General features: G+C 34.2%; 1 protein-coding gene across 3 annotated transcripts in view; it reads left to right on the forward strand.

Moving 5' to 3' along the window:
- LOC145662299 (phosphatidylinositol 3,4,5-trisphosphate 3-phosphatase TPTE2-like) overlaps positions 1–24,896 on the forward strand; it is a 113,536-nt gene that overhangs the window by 30,804 nt on the left and 57,836 nt on the right. For all 3 annotated transcript variants that reach the window (XM_081727724.1, XM_081727726.1, XM_081727725.1), the window contains exon 4: positions 14,211–14,330. In XM_081727724.1, the coding sequence (XP_081583850.1) occupies positions 14,211–14,330 (120 nt within the window). The remainder of the gene's footprint in view (positions 1–14,210; positions 14,331–24,896) is intronic.

Below are 24,896 nucleotides of genomic sequence, written 5' to 3' on the forward strand. Positions count from 1 at the left end.
GAAGAAATTGATGATCTTTGGCAAGCCGATCTTGTAGAAATGGATAGTGTACTAGGGTACTAAAAGGTACTATGGATAGGGTACTAAAAGGTGTTTCCAAATTAAACAAAGGTAATAAGTATTTACTAACGATTATTGATGTGTTCTCGAAATATGGGTTTGCTGTTACTATTAAAGATAAGAACGGGAAGAATGTTACAGAAGCGTTTGAATCAGTATCAAAAATGAGAAAACCTACTAACTTACAAACTGATCAAGGTAAAGAATTTTATAACAGACCTTAGAGAGTTGATGAAGAAATATAATATCAATCATTACTCAACTTACTCAACTTACTAGTGGTAAAAAGCTTCCTTCGTAGAACGCTTCAACAGAACTATTAAGCAAAACACGTGGAAAAAGTTTACTACGCAAGGGAATTTTAAATGGACAGAGATATTACGAACATTAGTTAGCGAGTATAATAATAAAGTACATAGAACAATTGGTATAAAGTCTGTAGAAGTTAATAAAAAGAATGAGCAAATAGTATTAGAGAAAGTGTATAAGAGAGAATATAAACGTGTTAAACCTAAATATGAAATTGATTACGTTCGTGTGAGTAAATCTAAAGGTTTGTTTGAGAAAGGATATACGCCTAAATAGTCAACAGAAGTATTTGTTATTAAAGAGGTTATTCCATCCATCCACCAACATATAGAATAAAAGATTTGGATAACGAGGATGTATAAGGAAGATTCTGAGCAAGAATTATTAAGAACTAAATATAAAGGTGAGTACCTTGTTGAAAAAGTATTGCGTAAGAAAGGTAATAAAGTATATGTTAAATGGTTTGGGTTTGATGATTCGCATAATAGTTGGATAGATAATGTAGTGTAGTGTTTGACTTTTTATAGATTATTACCTATAAAAGGTCCCGCGGGTCTGACTCAAATATCAAAAACATTCAGAGTTAAGGGCTCAAAAATCATTCAGGAACTTAGAGCCCATACAAAGTTATTTGTAATAAGTATGAGTACTATGGATAATTCTCTTAGGTTAAACGATGTTTATTACGAACATATTAAAGACTAGCCTTTGCTAGTTGGGGGATCAGCCCCAGATCCCCGAGTTTGCTCAGCTTACGACCTTCGCATTTCTTATTTGTCGGTCTTTGCATTAATAGTGAATTTCGTGAACATGCTCTTCATATTTCCTGAATCTACACATACGGGGGCTTCGCCCACACACATTGTCTTTGCTCGGCCTACGGCCTCGCACCTCTTGAACCCACAGTTTATCATTTATTTTCATATTTCAACTATCTAAAAGATAAGATTTTGTATCTCAAGAAAACGTCCTTTTAAATAGCATGAGAATTTCTTCATCCCCCTTTAAACCTCTAAAAAATGAAGAATATTCACTTTTGGCAATTTTCCTGTTAGTTAGACGTATAAGGCTATAATCATGCCAAATTTCATGATTTTAATCCTGCCGGAAGTGTCTAAACATTTTGGGGTATAGAAGACGTCCCATATAAAAATAATGGGAAAGATTTCTCAGTTTCCCATAAAACCACTCTATGGTTGGAAATTTTTATTTCTGATGATTCAGTCAGGTAACGGTAACAAAAACGTACAAGCATACCGAATTTCAAGTTTTTATTCCAATTCTAAGTACCTAACACATGAGATTATAGGTCGAAAAAAAGGCCCATTTAAATAACATGGGAAAATTCTTCATCCCCTCTTTAGACCCCCTAAAAGTTAAAAATATTCACTTTTGGCAATTTTCCTGTCGGTTAGTTCCGGAAAGCTACAATCATGCCAAATTTAAACATTGTAGCCCTACAGGAAGTGCTTAATAATTTATGTCAGCTCATGTAGTTTTATATATAGTAAAGATAACTATTGGTACGGTTTATGTGGTAATTTTAAATTGATTATAGATAAGGAGACAGGATACTTTAACCCTTCTAAGTTATGTCATAGTAACGCTTAAGGTATGTCAAAGTGGAGGAAGGAAATTTTATAAATCGTTAGAAAATAAACAATCTAAAGATCTGATAGAATATTATAATAAAAGAGGCGATTATACGAATTCGGTGGATTGCTCTTCATATACAATAAAAGGAGAAGACATAACAAACACTAAAATATAAGGAACATATGTAAGAAACGAATTATTATTAAGTATCTCGTTTTGGATTTCAATTGATTTTTACTATAAGTGTTATAAAATTATTCAAGATTATTTCACTCAAGACTTTAAGCAATGTCAAGAAAACATCGAAAAGTTAGAATCAAGAGTCGAACAATCAATGGAAAATTTACGAATTCAAAACGAAAAATTAAAAGTAGCAGCAGCACCGTATACAGAAGACGATTCGATAGACAATTGTCTGGTAATATATAAGAAAAACAAACTAAATGATCCTTTCCCCTTATTATGATATCAGATGTCAGAAGAGTTTATTCAAACCTCTTAATGAAGCGTACGAGAAATATCCAAATCATGAGATCATTTACGAAAAATTTAGAGACCCTAACTGGTAAGCTGTTTAATCTAATGCAACAAGAACTAGATATCCGTAAAGGTAAGGGTAATGAGTTTTGGACACCATTATCAGAAGAAAAGCTAGTTAAAGAAATTGATTATTTATATGATTAGTTATTATGTGTTTAAATATTTTGTCAAGGTGGTGGTAGAAGATTTGATAACTAGTTGAAAATGTAAGAGCCCTCGACATCGTAAAACTCGATGTAAGCTAACAGCAATTTCCTAATAAAAATGAAATCTTTTACGAATTATCTCATAAAAATGAATATCGTATTATGTCTCTCAACGTTGTTTGTTTAAATGAATATAATGTTTTTCCTAGAGTTATGATATAAGATTCTGCTGGTTATGATCTCTATTGTTCCGAAACTGTAAGAATAAAATCTGGGCATACACATTTACTTAAAATTGGAATTAAAATGGATATACCAAAAGGATAGTTTGAGAAAATCTTTTCTAGATCAAGTTTGGATTTAAAAGAACAGATAGATGTATGTGGACGTGTTATAGACAGTGGATATCAGGGAAATGTTATGGTAGTAATTAAGAAAAGATCGTCGATAATATGGTCTATTTGTGAACTATTTGAAGTTAACGCAATGCTTAGATTTTTTAACTTCCTCCCTTATGGTGAAACTATTATTAAAAGATTTAAGCGGATTGCACAGCTAGCTTTAATAAAACATGAAACATTACCAATTGAAGTAGTTAGAGAATTTTATAACGAAAGCGAAAGAGGTTCTGGAGGTTTCGGATCATCGGATGCAATCTGATGTATCATCTCTAATCGAAATAGTGGCTAAATATAAACAGAAGGTCGTTAGGAATTTTATCTTTAAATTCTAAAACAAAAGCTTTTGATAAACGTTGTCTTATTAAAATCCCTTTCCACCATACTCTATCAGCATAATCTCTTATAAAGTTCTCGGATAAAGTTTGAAACCATGATATATCATCCCAATTAAGTTTATCAGCAAACTCTCTAATAAAATCTTGTGATAAACGTGAGCATGAGCTAACCTTTTACCAATCAACCTTATCATCAAACTTTCTTATAAAATCTTCATATAATTTTCTGTTTGATATAATCCCCCAATCAACCTTACCAGCAAACTCTTATGAAATTTTCTGATAAGTCATTGCATATTATAGTCAACCAGTTAACTCTATCTGCAAACTCGCTTATGAAATCTTCTGATAAGTCATTGTATGTTAAGTCTTCCCAATTAATCTTATCCTTATCTTACGTATAAAATCTTCTGTAACATTTTCAGTAAAACACATATAAGACCATTGCTTATCTGTTAGTGTATCTAATATTTCACCTGACAAATTCATAATATGCTTCTCAATAATATTTCGTATAAGGCGTTCGTTATTTTTCTTAACAGCTTTTTTAAATAAATGATCTAACATATCAACAACAATGTAAAAATTAATTAATCAGGATTATCAAAATTAACGCTTTCATCTAGATCATCTAGGTCATAATAAATATCATCTGTATCGTACTCAGCATCAATTAAGAAATCATCATCATTATCATCTAAATAATAACACATACGATTGAATACAGGTGTACGAGACAATACTTGTTTAGCAAGTGACGTGCTCGATTACGATTTTCTGTGTATATATATAAAAAATAAATTTCATTTTCAAAGATTTTTCTATATAATAAATATGGAGAAGCATTGTGAATCTCATAGAAGCTGCTCTATAATAAATAAGATGAGTAGTGTTAAGAACAATATAACAAAAATGAAATCAAATCAAATTTTACAAGGACAAAACAAGAAGATGAAATCTTTAGTTAAACATACTGTAGTAGAGTTAAGGACGTTTCCGTAATAATATGTAAAGAGAAGGTTATTCCCGACTAAGGAAAGCAGAACTTATTGATCGTATTAATAGGTATGAAGATGAACTTATTGGTCGTATTAAAAAGTATGAAGACGAACAAAACAGATTAAAGTTATCCCAAACATTTCCATTTGCAGAAGAGGTATTTGAAGAGTTGAAACCAGAGGGACCTGAATCACTACCAATTGATGTAAAGCTCGAAAATTCAGTATTTAAATCAATATTAAAAACGTGTTAAAAGAGATTATAAAGAACATGATCCTCTAGAACAATATATTACATCAACATCAAAGGCTTATATATCAACACCAACAATAGACTGAAGATCAGCTTAGAGAAACATGGTTCGTTAAAAGCTAATCTTTTGATAAATTGTCAATATAAGAAAGGAAATGAAATTCAGAACTTTCACTTTAACAGTAATAACAAAGAGGTATTCCAATCAACCAACCTAAAAGAATTCGAAACTAATGCTAAAGAAATATTAAGAACAAGAATGGATGAGTTCCAAGCTAGAAGTTCCGGATGGGCTCTCATGAATATAAACTACTTAGAGTTAGCTTTTAATAAATATGGATCATATAGAGGATCATCATACATAGAACTACCAGGTGAAATTAAAAGGAAAAAGACTGTTATTAATGTAAAGAACAAAGATGAAAAATGTTTCTTACATTCAATTGCCTCTGCATTATATCCAATTGAAAAGGATCCACAACGACCATCAATGTACGAACATGTTTTTAGAGACTTGGAAGAAAATTTGAAACATATTGATTGTTCTGTAAAACTAAGTGACATCCCAAAAAGTAAAAGAAGACTCGATATATCGTTTAACATTTATACATACAACAAAAAATACATGGTGTACGTTTTATATCGTACTAAAAACTAAAAAATAAAATTCATATGAATCTTTTATGTAAAAGAAGAAAATAAAACACACTATTGTTGGATTAAAGACTTAAGTAGATTAGTTAGTAGTCAACTAAAAAGAGAGCTCGAAAATACTTATGTGATAGATGCTTGTTATACTTTTACTCACAAGATGCATTAGATAAATATGAGAAAGATTGTACTCACGAAGCTGTTAAAATAGAAATGTCACCAAAAGATACGTATGTTAATTTCAGAACTACCAATATACGATGAAAATGCCATTTGTGATTTATGTTGATTTTGAATGTTTACTGCATAAGGTTATGGGCTGTGAAGAATGTTATCCAGAAGACGAATCATATACGAAAAATATCAACAGCATAAGCCATCTGGGTTCTGTTATTATATTGTAAAAAGTGATGGAAGTAAAACAGATCCGGTTGTGTATAGAGTTAAAGATGCGGCTAAGACGTTCATAAGAGTGTTAAAGAAAGAAGCCAAAGAAATAGCAGATATATATATATATATATATATATATATATATATATATATATATATATATAAACAAAATAACGAACTACCTTTAACACGTAAACAGATAAAAGAATTCAACGAATCTGAATACTTCTCTTACTGTAAAATAGAATACACTCCTGAGAATCACAAAGTTAAACATCACGATCATATAACTGAAGAGTTTGTAGCTACATTATGTAATAATTGCAATTTAAAAGTTGAAGTACCTAAGTTTGTGCCAGTGTTTGTACATAACTTAACAAAATACGACTCCAATTTATTTATAAAAAAGCTAGGATGTAATAAAGAAAAAAATAGATTTAATATCTAATAACGAAACGATATATATCATTCAGTAAAAAGGTTGGAACTATCAAACTAAAATTTATAGATTCATTTAGATTTATGGCATGTAGTTTAGACAAATTATCATCAAACCTAACGAGAGAACAAATGACTCATACATAACACTTCTATCCTGATGAAGAAGAATTCAAACTTGTAATAAGAAAAGATGTTTATCCGTATGATTATGTTAGTGACTGGAATAAGTTTAAACAGAGAATTACCACCAAAGGAAGCATTCTTCAACATACTTACTAGCACATTAATGATGAGGACTATGAGCATGCAAAGAAAGTATGAGAAACATTTCAAGTTAATAATCTCGGACAATACCATGACCTATATCTAAAAACTGATGATGTGTTATTAGCAGATGTATTTGAGAACTTTAGAGAGACATGTCTTAAAGCTTATGGCCTTGATCCAGCGTGGTATATGACAGCACCTGGTTTAGTTTTGGATGCAATGTTAAAGATAACAAATATAAAACTAGAGTATGGGTAAGGGGATTAATGGGGACGTCAGCAACGAGGCTATATGTACCCGTCACGAATTATAATATAAAACTAGTTACTAACAGATTATGATATGATTTTGATGATAGAGAAAGGTATAAGAGGTGGAATTAGTCAACGGTCTAAAAGGCATATAAAAGCAAACAATAAGTATATGGAAGATTATGATGAAAATAAAGAAGATTCTTACATTATGTACTTTGACGCAAACAACTTGTATGGATGGTCAATGAATCAATGCCCACCGTATAAAGGATTTAGATGGTCAAGTGAGGAAGAAATAAAAGAAATATATTTTACAAAGATACTAGATAATTCCAATACTGGTTATATATTAGAAGTAGATCTTGAGTATCCAAAAGAATTACATGCTATCACAAAGACTATCCATTAGCTCCTCAAAATATATGTTCACTTGGTTCAAAACAATCAAAGCTATTAACAACTCTTTAGGATAAAGAAAAATACGTGATTCACTAACGAAACTTAAAACAATGTCTTATTTGGATTGAAATTAAAGAAAATAGATCGTGTAATAGAGTTTGGGCAATCAGATTGGTTAAAGAATTATATAGATTTAAACACACAGATGAGAACTAAAGCAACAAATGATTTTGAGAAAGACTTCTGTAAGCTCATGAATAAGAGTATATTCGAAGACAATGGAAAATATTAGAAAGAGATGTAAGCCTATAAAAATAGAATGTGATCCAGCAAGAGTAGAGAAACTAATTGCTCAACCAAATTTTAAAGATAGAATTGTTTATGAAGAGAATCTGTGTGCTCATAATGAATAAAACCAAATTGACTTTCAATAAACCAATATATGTTGGAATGAGTATATTAGACATATCAAAGTATTTAATGTACGACTTCCATTATAATGTGATGAAGCCAAAATATCAAGACAAAATCGAAATATGTTATACAAACACGGATAGTTATATTTGCCGTATTCAAACAGAAGATGTATACGAGGATATGAAAAATTATATTGATTACTTCGACGCAAGTGATTGCCCTCAAGATAACAGATACAAGATACCCCAGATAAATAAGAAAATACTTGGTAAGATGAAGGATGAGGTTAAAGGTACAATTATAGAAGAGTTTGTAGGTTTAAGAAGTAAGTTGTACTCCATAAAAGCACCTCAAATGGGTCTAACAGGTAAAGACTTTAAAGGTAGGTTCGATAAAGAAAAATGTAAAAAAGCAAAAGGTATTAAGAAGAGTGCTGTATATAGAGAACTTACATTTAACAAATACAAAGACTGTTCGATCAAAGGGAGTATTATAAGAAGATGAATTTAATTAGGAGCTATAGGCACGATATATTTAGCATAGGAGTAAATAAATTAGCATTAAGTTGTATAGATGATAAACGATGTGTTTAAAAGATGGAATAACTACCCTGCCCTGGGGACATTATAAGATAGAAGAGTTGTAGATGTATTAGTTTAATTATAGTTTTAGATATAGTTTAGTTATAGTTATAGTTTAGTTATAGCCCCTATAAGTATACTTTATGGATATAACTATAAAGTTTTGCGCCGTCAGTATAGCTTAAATAAAGTACTACGGTAAGTAATATTGACCAGTGAGGGGTGTGCTAGAAGTTATAGGGGCGCTATGGCCAGTGAGGCGTGTGCTAGAAGTAACCTTTCCCTTCTACGTACAGTGGTTTGGGAAAAAGTGAGGAGATGAATACGTTAAGTGTTAATATGTTGTACAGAAAGTTGTTTAGTGTATATCCGCTCATTTTCGATTCGATGCTGCCACCTGGCGTATTATGCTGGAACTGAGTTTGCTGGCGGGAACATTGTTATGTCTGACCTTGTAGATGCATGAGTGTTGGTAGTGAGTGTTACCAAATGGCGCTGAAAATCAATCAATATTGGAAAGTTTACGTAATGGTCCTTTTCCATGCTGTTTTCTTACGTACGCATTGTGAAACAGTGTCGAAAGAATGGGTTAACACTCGGGGTGACTACTGTGACAGCTGGTGTGGCCCGTTACACACAACAGGCTCCCCTTGCGAAACATTCACCCAGGAAAACCACCAGAAGGGCTACAAGCAGAGTGACACCCGTAGTGCTAAGGGGGATCCGTTGATTGGCGCGCCAAGTAAATTCCCCGATGCAATGTAATATGGGCCACAGATTTTATCTCGCACCGTCAACTATGAACAAAACAATTCGCAAGCGCCTCAGGTTGAAGTTGTGCGGAAGGCCCGTGTACATTACCTGCTACCGCGTCATATTGCCAAAGGTCAGCTGAACTGCAGGAAACTGTATGGAAAGTACCTGGCGGGTTCCAAATGGAAGAAAGTTGTCACAATGGATAAATCATACGTTCATCTTACTGCTGGTGGTCACATTCAAGCGATTACATACCGTGACATTGACGGCAAGAGGCGCAACAACTTTGTTCGTCAGTGCAGGGAAAAATTCGCTCGTGACTTTATGGTTGTTACGGAATTAGGATATGAGAGTAAGTTGATGATATGCAAGGTGGGCAAAAAAGTGAAGGTGAATGCAAGGAGCTTCCAAGAATCCATTCTGACACCTATCTATCGGAGAGACACCCACAATTGTATGGAAGGACGCGAATCAGGTGATCCATACGGACAAGGCTTCGAGTCATACCGTCAGAACATCACTACGTTTATTTAAAAAAATGGCAGAGGAATTAGGAATTCGTGTCACTCCGTTTGAAAACATTTCCGTAAAAAGATCAGATGTCAGTCCAATGGATTTTTGCGCATTTGGACTGTTGAAACAACGTCTTCAACATCGCCGCCCGCGAACCCTGAATGGTCTGTGGAAACCTTGCATTAAAGAATGGAACAGAATTCCCATGCCTGTCCTGTGCCGGAGTTTGCTGCAATGGGAACTGCAATACTATGTGATAGTCCACAATGCTGGGGGTACGGTAGAACATTATCGGTGGTGGTGGCGTGGTCAAAAATGGTCGGATATAAAGCGAACAACCTTCTGTATGTAGAGCGAAGAGCACTGTGAGAATATATGAAATCTATTTCCTTCATTTCTCATCATCACCGTCTCCGACATAAGTGTGTGACTTAAAAGATTATTTTATTTTATTTTATTTTATTTGCCCGTGTCACTGAGAAACGTATCTTCATACATTTTAATATATTTTTGCTCTTCCGAGCGTTAATCATAATCCCGCCAAGTAAAAAAACAATGTAATCAGAAACTGTTGGTTCATAAATAAGAAAGGTTATACCCGTGTTTATTATTAACGTTTCTCTGGCCTGAATTTAATTTTCTCTATTTCATGAGAATATGAAAACTTTCAAAAATAATCCTTTCACTTACGTAGTATAACCAAGAGAAACATTCACAACAAGATTTAAAAAAAAAGAAGAAAAGAAACGCAGCTAATATAGGAGTATAAGGGAAATCTTCATATATATATATATATATATATATATATATATATATATATATATATATATATATATATATATATATATATATATATATATATAACATCGTTTGGGAGGTGATTCCTGACACCAAGATAAGGCATAAAGTATAGACCAATCTTGATGCACAAATTCTTCCTTTCGAAAACACGAAAAAATGAACTTTAAAGGCCCATAACCCCAAAACTATGGGATTTACTGTAGTCGGGTCAAGACTTCACTTAGGAACTAATATGTATGCTATCCAAAAATACATGTTTCAGAATCCTAAGGTACTCACGCAACAATTTTTATGGAGGTAGTTTAGCTACGGGTATTTAACTTGAAGTACTCACCAACTACCTCTATAAAAAATTGTTGCGGAAGTACTGCAGGATTCTGTAAGTTGGATATTTGGATAGGGCACATATTAGTTCCTAAGTGAAGTCTTGACCCGACTACAGTAAGACCCATAGTTTTAGGGTTATGGGCCTTTAAAGTTCATTTTTCGTGTTTTCTGCAGCTTGTAACTCCTTTACGTGTTTTCTGCAGCCTGTAACTCCGAAAGGAAGCATTTGTGCTCCCAGGTTGGTCTATACTTTTTGTCTTATCTTGGTGTTAGGAATCACCTCCCAAACGTTGTGGGTGTTGTTTTAAAACGCTCTGTATATATATATATATATATATATATATATATATATATATATATATTAGTAAGTTTGTAAGATTTACATACATCTTTGTACTATCTTTGTAGGATTTACAAAGATAGTACATAACGTAAAATAAAACTGAAAGATTTTTTTCTCCCTCGAAACTTTTCATATTTTTGTGAAAGAATAAATGTTGACTTTGGATTAGGAAGGCATCGATAGTCGGAAATTGGTTTCCTAAGGAACGACGCTAATCTTTGTGACGCTTTTCATTCCTTGGAGCTGTCCAAATGAATTAAAATACTAAAATATTTGCCAGTAATTCAGTTTTTAAACATGACGTTATAGAATTCAGTAACAATAGTTATTTACTTGCTTTTTGTAAGAAAATAATTTTAAAATATTTGAGTGTTTAAAGTGTGACCAACTATTCTTCAGTGCTACAAATCAGATAAAGTTTCTTATATATTTTGTTAGGCCTCCATTATCTTATTACAAACAGGGGCCGCGAATGCTCAATGGTAGAGGGTTCACCTCTGGTGCATGGGTCCCTGGTTCGATTCCAGCTCGCGCCAAGTGGACTGTAGTCGACAAACCGTGTGCGTGGGTTTTCTCGGGATTACCTCGTTTCCTTTCACTTTGTTCATTCCACCATTTTCTCCATTTCTTATCATTACTGTCTCCTTTAGCCTAGTCGGCATAACAATGGGATGTAAAACGCAGAGATTTTATTTTATTTCATTTTTTACTACAAACCACCATAAATGCATTGATTATCAATCGTATATTTATTGCACTAACTTTCATATCCACATAAGAGTATCCAATACATATCCTGATCCAACTATATTTTCGCGTATCTATTTACTTAATCAGAGATTACACCGAAGAGAGATAATACACAAAAGATTCCTAAATTCCAATATTCATCTCACTTTGATTGAAATCCATCTTCATCCGCTTTCAATTTAATGTGAACTGTTTTCACAGTGTATTTCCTAATAACTAACATTCTATGTAGAGGCATGTATAAACTTCTGTAACATCTTGTGTCCGCAGTCCATAGCCTCATTCTCAACACTTTTTTTTTTTTTTTTTTAATGTTAACCTCATTCCATTTTGTTTTTGGAAATACAAAGAGCACAGGAAAGTTTTGCAATAGAACAGAACGGAACATCACAGGATTTTGCAACTGAGTGCGTGTTTAGACATGTCTAAACCTGCCATGTAGAAGCTATAGCCATTGTCTCAGTGTCTGTTGATTTTCAGCTGTGTTAGTGAAAAGAGGAGGAGATGTCGTCGTGGTCAAAAACTGAATACCAGGCAAGTTTACGCTACAATTTTGCACGTCTTTAAATGTAGATCAGTGTTTAGAGGAAATGACTCCTGTGCTTGGGGAGGATTGTCCTCATCGTACAACGCTTTAGGTGGTACCAAGAGTTTCAAAAAGGAAATTTGAGCCTTGAGGACGCTCCAAGGGCAGGTCGGCCATCTTCATCTGTGACTGAACGAAGCATTGCTGCCGTAAGGAAAATGCTTGAGACAGATAGACGGGTTACATACAATCAAATAGAGGTATGCTTGGGCATTAACGCACCATCAGTTCGTTTGTATTCTTCACGATCACCTTCGAGTTAGAAAGCTTTGGTCCCTTTGGGTACCACATGACTTGACCAACGAGCAGATGGCACATCGTGTTTCATGGTGCCGTGAAATGTTGAAAAAATTTAAAAATGGAAAATCTTCCTTTGTGAACAGTATTGACAGGTGACGAAACTTGTCGACGTCCCGACCAAGGCTTAAAACAAAGTATAGGTGTTCGAAGATGAGGAGATCCCCGTGGCTGTTCGAAAGTCCACATCAGTGAAGAAGAGAATGGTGACGGTATTTTTTAGTGTGCGAGGAATTGTCGAGCGAGTTGTCTTAGAAACACAGAAGACAGTCACAGTGTTATACTGAGGAATGTCTGCCTAAAGTTCTTACAGCTCTCAGACAGTTGCTCCCAAACCCAAAGATGGACACATGGTTTTTTCACCACGATAACGCTCCAGCGCACCGTTCAAAAGTTTGCTCACAGTATTTGGACAGCACTGGATTAAAACTGTTAGAGCACTCTGCGTACAGTCCAGATCTTACTCCCTGTGACTTCGCGCTTTTTCCCCATGTAAAAACTTGACAGAAAAGGAGGCGTTGTACAAGTGATGACGCCCTGCTAAGGGCTTGGGCCGATGAGTGTGCCCAGGTCTCTGCCGAAAAATGGCAGAGTTTCTTCGACGACTGGTTTCGAAGAATGAAAAAAATGAGTAGTATGTGGTGAAAAGTACTTTGAGAAAGTAAAAGAAATAAAGCCGTATTGCAAAACTTTCCTAGTGTTCTTTGTATTTGATGAACATTTAAGGATATAGCCTCGAAAGCTAGAACAGAATATACTTCTAAATTTATTTCTAAAGTACAAGAGTTTCTAAAATAAATATTTTAACGATTGGTGACATATTTGACAATGATTTTATTTTATAATTAATGTGCATTTTCACAAAAGTCCCTATTAACAAAATCAAAATTCCAATTACGTAAATTTTCAGTTATCAGGATCCAGATTATACCTTAAAGTTACAGTGTATGTAAAAATATATATAATTTTTTTAATAGTGCTATTTTTGGATAGAAAGATCCAATATATTTCAGGCAAAAATTTTCTTGTAGGCTTTATATCTGGAGAACTACATATAGTGTAGCCAAGCCCAAACTATCACTTAACTCAGTATGATGTGATTATTCAAAAAAAATTCGATTTAAGGACCGTTCAAAAATTTTATGGTCCCTGATCCAAAAATGCATCAAAAGATCAAAAATTTTCTTGTATGCCTTATATCTGGAGAGCTACATATAGTGTAGCCAAACCCAAGCTATCACATAACTCATTATGAGGCGCTTATTCCGAAAAAATACGAAAACTCGATTTAAGAACCGTTCAAAAATTTTGTGGTCTCTGATCCAAAAATGCATTAAAAGATCAAAAATGTTCTTGTACACCTTATATCTGGAGAGCTACACATAGTGTAGCCAAACCCAAGCTATCACATAACTCATTATGATGTGCTTATTCCGAAAAAATACGAAAACTCGATTTAGGGGCCGTTCGAAAATTTTGTGGTCCCTGATCCAAAAACTAATTATTGACCAAGATCGCAATCTTTTGATGCATTTTTGGATCATTCCTAAAATTCTTGTTCTTCAATAAAATGAGCCTCAAGAAAAAATAGTGAAACTTCTCTCTAGATTCGTTTATTTACGTATGTAGATATGTTTTGTAAAAACACTGTTCAGCATGTTTAAGTAATCAATATAAATAAATAAATAAAATAAAAGAAATGAATAAATGATAAGGACAGATTATCTCAATTATTTTATTAAATGTAATTATACTTTGTGGTGTTTTAGTCTCTAGTGGCTTATTTTCTTTGTTTTTAGATATCCTGAATATTTTGATTCGTCGTTCAATATAGTCGATCTGATAGTTGTAATAGTAACATTTATTGTCTCAGTAGTCGATTCTGCTATCGCTTTAGGAGTTAAGTGGAATACAGCAAGGTAAGATCGATCTCTTAGATTTTGATAAAATTCTCTCAGTTATTTTCAGTATAATACGAGGGGCATCCAATAAGTTATCTACCTAGACAGGAGGAAATGCAGAAAGGCTCAGCTGGTCATCACTGTTTCTCTATGTAGTCTTTTGGAGGTCTATGCACCGTCGCCACCTTGTGGGCAGCGAAGAAATTCCAGAGAAAAAATAGTCTTTGTCATGGTCTGTAAACTACTGGGAAACAGCCTGTTGAACCTCGTAGTCCGACGAAAAACGTTGTCCTCCCAGGTGTTTTCACTTCATGGACCCCTGTTTGCTCTCAGGATCCCAATGGTGAATCCAGGTTTCGTCCTCTGCCACAAGATGCGACTTCTGCAAATCCATTGTTCGCGGCGTCACGCAAATACTCTGCTCAGGTCATTGCGTTGCTCCGACTGACTTCAAATTGCGCAGCGGGATTACGCACAGCAGCCTTGGCATGCGTGCCACGCGTCATTGTGCTCCTCCCCTCCCCAACTTATTGGACGCCCCTCGTAGCTAAATATCAAAGCAAAAACTCATCTCAATGTCTTCAAAACTTTTGGGCAATATTTGGTATATCAACCACTTGACAATTTAGCACAGGTATTTGGTAATATGAAAGGATGGTGGTTTGCGATTACACAAGTTTGTAAATTGAAACTTTTGCTTTGCGGCATAAGCTCCTTGCCATTGATTTCAGATCTACCAACCATTTTTTTTCCGTTTCATGTAAGGATTTTATAGAATGTGTAGGTGAAATATTCATTGACCTACTGATTTGTAATAAATACTTAGTATCAGTCACAATATCAGATGTATAGTAAACTGACTACCAACAACAAAATGTAGTGAAAACAGGTTTTAGACATTCAATGAAACTCGAAGTTATTTCAAAGTCACCAAATACAAATTATTTGCTCCGTCGTTTAGTTGCAAATGTGCGCCGTGCCGAGTTGCATTTATAGTTTTCATGTAGGTTATCTCGTATTAGGCACCAGCAGTAATCTGTCATCATACACAGGTCCCATCGACTCTGGTGTCTCATTTTTATTTTTTTTAATATCTTGATGGAATCTCTCTCGTTTTCTTTGCTCAGTGCACCAAAGCTTAGTGGAAATTAAAGAGTGGAGGAAATGTGATTGAAACCCATGTGACATCCGAGTGCATGCATTTACTTGAACATTGTTTTCACAATCTGTTCATATCGGTCATGTTTGACAGTACCCAAAATGTTGTTTACAGCATCGATAAACAAATCTCATGCTTAAAACTCAACTTTGTTTATTGTATTTCTGAACGCAGTAAGCTGGCGAACCTGTAGGCCATAAAAAATACACTCAATAATCTTTGAATTGGACAACAAGGAAAATACTGTAACTAGATATTGGAAAAAAGACCCATGTTAATCCAATGCTTTTGACAAGTTACTTCATTATCCCTAACTTAATATAAACGTTATGTAAAAGCATTCTGAAGGTCAGTTAATGGTTGATGTACTATACAGGGTGTCACAAAAGTAGGTATACACTCCTGCATTGATCAAGTACAACATTCTAGCTTATAGGTTTATTTGCTTTGGCTGTTTCTAGCTTAAGATATAAGTAAAAAGGTATTAAGAACAAATAATAAAAAAACTAAGTCTACGTTATGGATAACAATAAGAAATCATATAAAAAGCAATGAGTTTATCAGTACGGAACTGTATACCTACTTTTGGACCAACCTATATTTTTCATTTCCGGCACTAATGTGTTTCTTTCAAAACAGTTCGCAATTATCGGGTGTTTTTCATATGCTCTACTATTCCATTTGCAGAGAAAGCCTGGGAATGTAGTGTACTTTCCTTATTTGCCAAATAAAATTTTACATATCTTCAGATCACAACACTTCTATCTCTTATGCCAGTGTATTTGATTTTTTTCTAATTTAATGGAAATAATTTAATGTCGTAGGTATCTCCAAAGGATATTGAATGAACTATTGGCACTGGGACAAATTAGTTGCCATTGTGCAGAACTCCGTCTGAACTTCCTTTGCTGAATCAATAAATACACCTGTCTTTATGATCATAGACTGTTCCTAAGGGCCAATCAAAACTTCACACACATATATAGCAAAACCTGTTCGAATTATTTACGTACAGTCTTCTGATTCCACTCGAGCTTGAAATGTTCATGAATTTACAATAGCATTGTGTACACTCAAGCAGGCACCATCTCTTGCTTGAGACTCGCTATAAAGCAAATGACATAAGTTTACAAGATCTCAGAATGGATGCTTGAAGAGGTAGAAGCATTTTTATCACATAAAACCAAATAAGATATCCTATTCTGGCCTCCAGGGAACGAACTCACTTTCGTAAAGAAATGCATTAAACGGAAACACAATTTGAAATGTTAAGCATTTAAAAAACCGTTCCGCATATGTTGATGTAAGCAGATTGACCGCTTTTTGGAAAATGGTGTCACGGATCCACGACAGCGAATCAGAATCAAACATTCAAATCTGACAAAGAAAAGAAAAGAAGCGTCTATATATATATATATATATATATATATATATATATATATATATATATATAGGCTGGTGTTTCAGGCAATATGGCGACTTACAGTAGAAGAGGAGATTTACCCGGTAGATGTAATGATGAAAAATCTGAACACAGGGTAACAGTTGGACTAGACAATGGGATAGGCATGTGTTTAAGTGGTCAGGAAAATAACACGAGTAGCGTAACTAACTCTATTCTTATCAATAGCCAAAAAACTACTAAAAGTACTGTGAGTGAAGTGCAAACAAATGACGATCGGGAAAACGTTCAAATCACAGAAATCTTTCCTCAAGAAATAACGAAGATTTACGAAGAAATTGCAACCCTTCGTACAATCATTGAAATTCTAAATGAGGAAGTATCATATCTTAAAATGAACCAGTGTAGTGATAGAAGGTGTGCGGAATCGCAGTCTGGTAGTGCAAAATCGAAACAGTGCAGCAGCTGGAGTGAAGTGGTGAAGGAACACAAAACCAAAATTGAACACAGCAAAACCACAACAAATCCGAATCATTATAATGATACAAATAGAGAACAACCAAATAGTGCTAAATATTCTGATTCCCGAAGATTAAACTACACTAGTAATGTGCCTAGACAAACAATTAAAAATCAAGTACAAGGAACATCCGACACCAGCAGGGTATCAACAAGTGCAAGTTATAGGACACAATGGAAGACAGTACAATCAAAGGGTAGAAAAGCGCAAAGTATTTCCAATACGGTAGATGAAACCAAAAATAAAGTACGTCTCAGCAATAGGTTTGATGTTCTAGAACAATTCAATAGTTATACAGGTGAAAAGGAAAATACTGCAGAAAGCGTGAAGAATGGAAAAAATGAAAAGACGGTAACAGAAGACAAAAATGTAAATAAAGTAGAGAAAAGTCAAAAACGACAAAGTAGTTTCCAGGGAAATAGAAGGGGTAACATATATATTGTAGGCGATAGCCATGCAAGGAGTATAGCCAGAATTATTCAAGAACAGAAGGTGAACATGCAAACTAGTGGTTTCGTTAAACCAGGAGCTGGTTTAAGTGAAGTAGTTAGCTGCTTGGTACAAAAAGGTGAACAAATGTCAAAGTGTGATACGGTAGTAATAATTGGGGGATCAAATGATGTGGCAAAAAACGAAGCTGACAACGTGGTTAGGAATTTGAGAAACATCTTGCCAAATCTCACACAAACAAATGTAATTGTATCTACTCTGCCTCATCGGCATGACTTAATCGGTACATCAATTGTAAACAAGGAAGTTGAAACAGCAAATGCAAAAATCATTAAATTGTGCAGAAGGTTCAAAAATGTAAAGGTACTAGACATAAGTAAGTATCCTAGACAATACCATACCGTACATGGTCTGCATCTAAACGGTAAGGGGAAACAGTGCATGGCTGATAAAATATGTGTATTAGTGGAGCAATCGGAAACCTATAATGATACTGGTGTTATAGCTTTACCATTTAACAACAGTCTCAAAAATAGGACCACCGTTGCTGTCAGCTCTGATGTAAACAGTACTAATGCGTATAAAGAAAGGGAATTAGACAGGATCTGCCTCGTTCAAAAAATACACGCAGATAATGTGGAAAATCTTGAAAAAGCAGGTAATGTAAGTGCACCTAGTCCAACTCAGCGAAAATCAAATAGAATAAGAAAGGTTCCTACAAAGTATGATGATAATAGTTTTTTAATGCAAGTCCCAATAATAATTCCAAGCACTTAGCCAATAGAGGTAACAGTGACTACAATGTAACAAATGTATATTATCAGAACGTGCAAGATCTAGCTAGCACGGAGCAAGGTAAACCTCAACATAATGCTATACAAGGGTGCACGAAAAACAATAGAAAATTGTTTACAGAGTCATATAATGGTACAGCAAAAGAAGTTGAGCTAATAGATAATAATGAAGCTGGTCGAATTAAACAATCTAACTTAACTAGACTTCTTAATGTTAGAAACATAAATGATATAATTTTAGCACAAAGTAACTCTGGTCTATTTTCAAACCTGAAAGGTGTTATAAATTGTGACTTTGAAAATATCTTGCTGTTCCACATTAACGTACAATCAATAAGAAACAAATTAATTGAAATTGAAATTTTTCTTGACTCATTTCCGTGCCAAATTCTTTGCGTTAATGAACACTGGCTTAGAAATGAAGAAATACTTCTATATGTACCTAAAAATTATATCATGGCAGCAAGCTATTATAGAAGTAGAATTACCCATGGAGGAGTAGCAATTTATTTAAGAGATGGCTTCACCATTGACTATATTGTTATTAACGTAGATAATTTCTGCTATGAGGGGGAATTTGAAGTAGTTGCAATTTCATTTCCTAGCGCGAAAACAATTGTGGTATCAATTTATCGAACACCAGATACGGATGTCAATGTCTTTCTTGCACGCTGGGAAGACCTTACTAACTACTTAAGTAAGCATGATAAATATAAAATATTATATCTGGGGGATGTAAATATCAATGTTTTAGTTGATACTCCTACCAAGAATTATTTTTCTGATATACTTAGATCATATAACTTTTATTTTCTAAATGATCAGCCAACAAGAAAGGAAGCTTGTTTAGATAACATTATTACAAATGTATATAGAAATGATTTATCGTGTGGTGTAGTACAGTGCTCATTGTCAGATCACGATGGCCTATGGGTGTTATACCCCTTTGTCAAACACAATAATACTAGGGTGGTGACCAAGAGTTTTCGAGTACTGAGTTTAGATAATATCTGTAGTTTAAGACATAAATTAAAAGAAATTGACTGGCAGCAAATATTCTTCAGATGTAAAAATGTAGTAGAAGCGTGTGAATTTTTTATGTATAATTTAACACGATGCCTAAACGAATGCTGTCCAAGAAAATTTAAATGCTATAACTTATCTACAAACAAATTACAGCAAAATGTTAGTAACTGGTACACTCCAGAACTAGCAGAGCTTCGTAAGGTTGTCATTGCTTGGTATAATAGGGCTAAATCGGGCTGTCCTGTGGGAAAAGAAAAATACATCAGAGCTAAAAGACGCTACAGAAAGGAAATAAGTGCGGCAAAAATTAAGGCAAACGACAATTTTATTGTAAACCATACAAATAAATGTAAAGCAGGGTGGACAATTATAAACAGGGAAATAGGGGTACGAAAAGAAAATGACTCAATATCAATATCCCCTGACACTTTTAATGAATTCTTTGTAAGTAGTGCTAAGTATGTAAATGGTAATACAAGCAGTATCTCTAAGTCCGCAGAAAACGATGTTATAGACTTCAAAAGTATTCTAAGTTCATGTAGAAATCAAACTAGTAACTTGACATTTAAATGGACAAACGTAACACCTGAAGCAATTTTGTCAGTGGTTCGTAAGTTTAAGACATCTGGTAGCGAGGATTATTATGGGTTTACTAATAGTACAATTAAAAATATTATAGACGTAATAGTGGAACCCCTTACACACTTAATTAATTGGATACTAGTAGAAGGAGTGTTCCCAGATTGTCTTAAGATTGCGGTTACTATTCCCATACATAAAAAAGGGGACAAAAACTGTCCCAGCAACTACAGACCAATATCTCTCGTACCAATTGTATCAAAAATTATTGAACATTGCATGAAAGAACAACTAACTCTGTACTTTGAAAATAACAATCTCATTAACTGTGCACAATATGGGTTTCGGAAAGGTATGTCCACAACTAAAGCTGTTGAAAAAGTTGTATCTGAGGTAATTGATGCCTTTGAAAACAGTTCATTCGCTTGCGCAACATTATTAGATTTAAGTAAGGCTTTTGATACTGTTTCACATGAAATACTGATTCAGAAATTACAGTATTATGGGATCAGAGGAACTGAGCTCTTATTGATCAGGTCTTATCTAGAAAGTAGAAAACAAGTTGTGTGTGTACAAAATAAACAGTCAAACGTACTTGAAATATTAACAGGAGTGCCACAGGGAAGTGTCATTGGACCTTTTCTATTTCTGGTATACATTAACGATTTACCTGACTACTTATTAGAAACCACTGTTATGTATGCCGATGACACTACATTTATAACGAAAGATAATAATATAAACGCAATACACACGAAAAATAATAAAGCAATAGATAAATCTACTGATTGGCTGTTTCACAATAAATTAAATTTGAACCATAATAAAACAGAGAAGTTATACTTTCATCTCAGCAGCTCCACAACTGATACAAAAGACTGCTCCTCAGTTAATCTATTAGGGATATACTTAGATACGAAATTAAACTGGAATGTGCATACTATGCAACTTTGTAAAAAATTATCAAGGGCAGTATATGTGTTACGTAAATTGAAAATATCTGTAAGTAAAAGTCTATTAATCACTGCATATTATGCTTTCTTTCACTCTCATCTGTCGTATGGCATACTATTATGGGGTAATTCTTCCGGAGCACAAACAGTATTTAAGTGGCAAAAAAGAGCGATAAGAACGATAACAGGAATTCCAGAGAGAGAATCATGTAGACATTTTTTCAAAGATTTTGAAATAATGACCATCCCGTCCATGTACATATTATCGTGCCTTATTTATATCAAAGAAAACTGTACAAATTATGTTACTCGAAGTAGTGTTCACTCACACAATACAAGGCGCAAAAATGAAATAAATATTCCCCATGTACGGCTGTGCAAAACTCAAAATAGTTATAAATATATAGGGATGAAATTGTATAATCTGTTGCCACCTAGAGTGAGAGAAATGGAGATTAAAAATTTTAAATGTTTTTGTAAAAAGTGGCTCTTAGAAAAGTGTATATATAGTATTTCAGAATTTACGGAAGAAATTTCAGTATTAGAATAGAAAAGTAGTACTAGGTAAAATATAAAATATTGTATTGATTAATTAAAATTGTAAATATTATATGTACGCAAACTTAAATTTTGACGTTGTCTATTACAATATCATGTTGTTTAACGACAATAAATAATTCTTATTCTTATTCTTATTCTTATTCTTATGCATCGTCGCTATGTACCACATATAAATTCATCGTCTGTACGTGATAGGGCGAAACAACTAATGGCTTTGTAGTGCTAAGAGTACTAGTGTTGTTTTAATATATATATATATATATATATATATATATATATATATATAAGATTTTCGAGTATCGAATTCTAATAGGGCTCAAAAGTTGCGCACTCGCGTGGTAATGAATGGAAAAATAACGAAAAAAAATCATACTTTGGATCATCAGTTCGCGCAAACGGCCTAAAGTTTGAAAAGAACTGACAAAAACCACCAAAATCATGGTGTCTATCGGTCACGAAAGTCATGAAAAAGCCAATGAATCAGAAAACGGTCATCAAAGTCAAAAAAAAGTCACGAAATGTAGCTTTTGGGTCACGATTTTTATTACCTGTACAAATATAAGTACAGACTGGAAAATTTTGTTTTATCAAACGTCAAAATTCACCACTAGAAATGTCTATGGTCGGCTTTAGACGCTACCAAATCGCAAGCAAAGCACACATCTATCGCATGCATAAAAATTCGGCTTAATTCGCACCGAAATTCTCTCTTGAGAATGTTCCGAAATTTTATGGTTTGCTAAACAATAGGTCACGAAAAAGTTACGAAATTTCATTTTGGAATTTTAGTAGACACCTTAAAAATTTACTTTTACGCGAAAAATATCAGATATTCGAGTATTGAATTCTAATAGGGCACAAAAGTTGCGTATTCGCGTGCTAATCAATGAAAAAAAAAAAAAAAAAATTAAAAATTGGATCTTCAGTTCGCGCAAACGACTTAGTTTGAAAAAAAAAAATAAAAAAAACACCAAAATTTACCTTTACGCAAGAAATATACAGATTGTTTTTTTCATTTCTATAGAATCTAAGTACTTTATTTTAGTTGTGTGAGAAAAATAAACACACTGCTGAACAAGACTGCACTTATTTAATATAAAAACACATTTACACGTGACGTTTCGATCTTCTAGCCAAGATCCTCATCAGACTGAGTGTACGTCTGATGAGGATCTTGGCTAGAAGATCGAAACGTCACGTGTAAATGTTTTTTTATATTAAATAAGTGCAGTCTTGTTCAGCAGTGTGTTTATTTTTCTGATTTTATTCGCAAGACGTTGACTATGATTGTGTGTCAGTTAGTTGTGTGAAGTTACTTTTTTTTTTCCATCATGAAATGGCCCAGAACTGACCACTCGAAGGCGGGTGCAATTCGAGTTCCACCCACACCTACCCAACCATCCTACCAATTAGGGTGTGCTAAATTATGTTGATTTAGTCAAGGACGTTGCCTTAAATTCAGAATTTTTAAATCGAATTTTAGCATTGTGAGTCTTGAAAGTCAAGTTCTCTAATGTAGCCATCTCTGTTTTCTTGTCCGCACACTTTTTTTCCTGCAGACTCTGTGACAAGTTTGACACATCTTTAAACTTCCTGAGTATGGCATGGAAAATTTAAGAAATCACACTCATGACCAAATTTGTCATACATAAGTGATAAGTTGTCAAGCTTTCGAGCACTGGAGAGGGAGACAGCTTACATTTTCTCTAATCTATCAGCTCACAGTAGTCCGTGGCATCAAAATTTATTGAAGGTGAAATTCCAAAGTTTAGTACCAATGATCGCAGTTGTAGAAAAAATTTGCTTTGGATGTATAATAATTTGTGTGAGTGATAGTTGTTGCTCTATTCGTGGCAATAAATGTAGATATTGGAATAAGACTATCACGCAGCTATAGTATTATTTTTTTAACCTATGAACTGGCAACACTACTTGCACTGGAGTGGGAGAGAGAACCTGCCTGTTGACGAGGGTCACAAGAAATATTCTCTACAATAGGTGCGAAGATGTGATTATATTCAGTGGTGCTATTCAGTCGTTTCACACCGGTTCGATAGAACCAGCTGTTAAAATATTTGCAGTTCGCAGGATCGTTTGTTATACCCAGACATAACAGTAAATTTTACCCAGTTATACCCAGGAACAGTAAATTTTAGTTTAACTATCTTTGTTTTTAGAAATTCTTTCAGCTGCCGCATTAAACATATGATCTCTCAGAGCAAGGTATAAGCATTTATTTCTTAATCTCAAAGGCTCAGAGAACTCCTTCGTGGCTAAGCGGTTAGCGTACGCGCCTTTGGTGTGGGAGACCTAGGTTCGATTCCCGACGGGAGCTCATGTGGTTCGGATTCCACGTTAATCAGTAGGTTCATGCCTCGTATAGCCTCGCTGCTGAACGGGACGTTAGACTCAAAATCAATTCAACAACTCAAATGCTCAGATATCAAGAATGGGAACTGGGATCACTTGGGTGCAGTGTTTCTTTCAGACATAATGTTCCGGGGGGGGGGGGGAGCACTGCTAGTAGTGTTCTATTTATTACTATATTATAAATGTATTATTTTAGTCTTTTGCGGGGAGGGGCACTCTAACATGTCTGGAAGAAAAACACTGCTTGAGTATAGTGGTAAAAGTTATTTATATTTGAAACTCATACATACCATTATCAACACTTGTTGATCCATTGCTGGATTAAGATCTTCCCAATGCTTTTTGACAAGTATCTACCTTGGATAATTCGTTTCCATATGATCTCTCAGAACAAGGCATAAGCGTTTATTTCTTAATTTTAAATGCTTAGATATGAAGAATGAGAACTGAGATCACTTGAGTGTAGGGGCAGGGTTGGCTGGTTTAAACCAAGGTGGTTTAAACCAGCTGTTAAAAAAAAAAAAAAAAAAAAAAAAAACCGAAAAATGCTTTAAATCGAGTGAACTTCATGGTGACGTCTCCACATATGAAACAATCTGCAATACGTTTATGTACTTTTCACCTATTAATCAAGGGGTCCCGTGTTCAATTCTCGGTCGAACCACAACCCATCTTTCAAGTCTAAACCAAGTAGCGATTCGAGGTGTCCCTTTAAGCGAAAGTCTTCTCCGTGATAACCTTGGTATTTCATAAGAATGTTAAGCCTAAAC

The sequence above is a fragment of the Thermobia domestica genome, chromosome 10 (assembly GCF_964235325.1).
Source record: "Thermobia domestica chromosome 10, izTheDome1.hap1.1, whole genome shotgun sequence".
NCBI lineage: Eukaryota > Metazoa > Arthropoda > Insecta > Zygentoma > Lepismatidae > Thermobia > Thermobia domestica.